The sequence below is a fragment of the Pteropus vampyrus genome, unplaced genomic scaffold (genome assembly GCF_000151845.1).
Source record: "Pteropus vampyrus isolate Shadow unplaced genomic scaffold, Pvam_2.0 Scaffold1000007554, whole genome shotgun sequence".
NCBI classification, from domain to species: Eukaryota; Metazoa; Chordata; class Mammalia; order Chiroptera; family Pteropodidae; genus Pteropus; species Pteropus vampyrus.
The window spans coordinates 1-2,181 of NW_011921956.1; the positions used below are offsets into that span (position 1 = coordinate 1).

The window sequence follows — 2,181 nt, forward strand, 5'->3', positions numbered from 1 at the left end:
CGCACAATGCTTTATATCTCAAACATGCTTGAAGGACATAAGCGAACGCAGATAACACTTTTAAATGTATAAAAGAAAGACTAAATGGAGTAAAGCAATGCAAGAATAGAACAGCTTTTACTCTTTCACTCTCTATAGCTTTCTATATTCTGATCCCAACTCATTTTGTGTGGATTTATTTATATTTCCAAAGATATTGCTATCTTAAAGCCATGTTATCTTTTTCTAGACCATGGAAGCGTTTTGGGGATTTTCAAGGCGTACTTTTATTATTATTATTATTTATGTATTTAACTGAAGAAATGTTTTGAACTTTTTCCCATCGTCTACACACACCCCTTCCTCCTACCCTCTGGTAACCACAAGTCCATTGTCCATGTCCATGAGTCTCTGTTTGTCCTGTTCATTTGCTGTTTTTAGGTTTAAATCCCACATATAAGTGATAACATGTGATTTTCAACTTTTTCTGTCTGGCTTTCAATGCCTATTTCCAAAAACAAAATCTTACTCCTAATCTTGACACATGGCAATGAATGTGTGATCCCTGCCATTCACACACTTACATACCTAATCTACATGAACTTCCTTTTGAGAGGAACACTGCTTGAAAATGCACAAAAGAGGCAAGACAATGACATACACATTCGTCGATATTAGGAACACAGCTTAACAGGCCTTTGCAACCGGAAAGTGAAGAATCCACCTCAGAGATCACTCGGGGGGAGGGTAGCGGCTGGACGTGGCCCTGGAGCGTGCTCTGGCTTTGTCGGTAGCCCCAGCCATGGTTGCCGCAGTGGCCCGGGCTCTCTCCTGCTCATCTCTCAAAATCTCTTCATAACGGGGTGGGAAGTCAGTGGAGACGGTATCTTTGACCTTGGACAAAAAGTCCAGGACTTTCGCCTTGGTGGTTTCAGCTTGGGCTCTTGGGCCCCACAGGAACTCGAAGCGTGGAGGATCACTGCCGGGCACCTGCCGGTACTCCAAGTAATTTTCCTGCACCAAATCTTGGGTGATAAGCTTCCTGGGCTCCCCGAAGATGAAGTGTGTCTTTCCAGCGTAGACTCCCAAAATATTCAGGAGTTCCCAGATCTCCTCCTCAGAGGCGCGGTTGCCATTCAAGAAGATCAACCCCAGCAGAGGCATCAGAATCCCTTTTGTAGGAAATTGCCAGGCAAAGCTCACACTCCCTTCGCTGGTATCATCCAGCTTGCAGACAAGGGAATAGGAGTGACTGTTGGGCTTGACTTCCTTCACTTCCAGGCCAAAGAACAGATCCATGCGCTCAGAGGCTTTCTTGAGGATCTCGGGGAAGTGCTCCCTGTACCTTCTGTGGATGACTTTCAGCATGTCTCCCTTTTTAATGGGCTCATTCATTTTGTACTTACACAGCAGGTAGTTCGCCAATATACCCGCCTTCCTAGTTAGAAGATCTTGGCCTGAGCTCTCACTGCAATGTGCGGCCTGGGACTTTTTACTCTTCTGAACATGGCTCTTGCCACGTACATCAGATCTTTTGCACGAAACACCTGCAGTGGCACTGGTGGCAGCTGAGACACTTGCGGGTGCCTGGAGACTGCCAGCATCAGAAGAGCTCGAGGCACCATCCCCAGTAACAGGAGGGGAGGAGGCAGTGGCTTCTCCCTCTGCTGTCGCTGCCTGAGCACTCTTAAGACCTTGGGCCTCGGCTCTGTTCTGGCGACGTTTCTCACGAGCACGGAGCTTACTCTTCTGACCGCGAGGCATGGTGGCTGAGGTCCTGGACAGCAGACAGGACTGTGGCCCAGTGGGCAGGTGAGTTCGCACCTGCTGGATAGAGAATGACCTGAGGTGAGCACCTCGACAGGTAGGCTTCCCCTTGTCTTGACTGAAGGCCACCTTTGCAGGTTACCTTGAGGGCACTGCTCTGGGAACCCACAAGCTCCTGTGGGTTCCTGGCCATTCTGTCCCTGACGGTCCTCTAGAACCATAGCACCCGTCGTGGGAGCCTCACCCTGAATCCCACCCAAGGTGCCTTGGGTTTCCTTAGGTGAAGCGGGCACCGGCAGTGGGGCTCCCTGTGTTCTGGCCTCTGCGTTCCTCTGACTTCATCATCGGTATTATCCTTTATCCTGTCAACTCTGGGCAGAGCCTGGGCACCCTCCCTTCTGCCACTCTGACCTTGACACCTCAAAGATCCAAGGG

The 2,181-nt window shown here is 49.3% G+C and overlaps 1 protein-coding gene across 1 annotated transcript; it reads right to left on the reverse strand.

Moving 5' to 3' along the window:
• Positions 1 to 711: 711 nt before the first annotated feature.
• On the reverse strand, positions 712 to 1,743 carry LOC105311734 (melanoma-associated antigen B1-like). Its single transcript, XM_011387648.1, has one exon. It carries the CDS (start codon positions 1,741 to 1,743, stop codon positions 712 to 714), a length of 1,032 nt encoding a protein of 343 aa, XP_011385950.1.
• Positions 1,744 to 2,181: the final 438 nt, after the last annotated feature.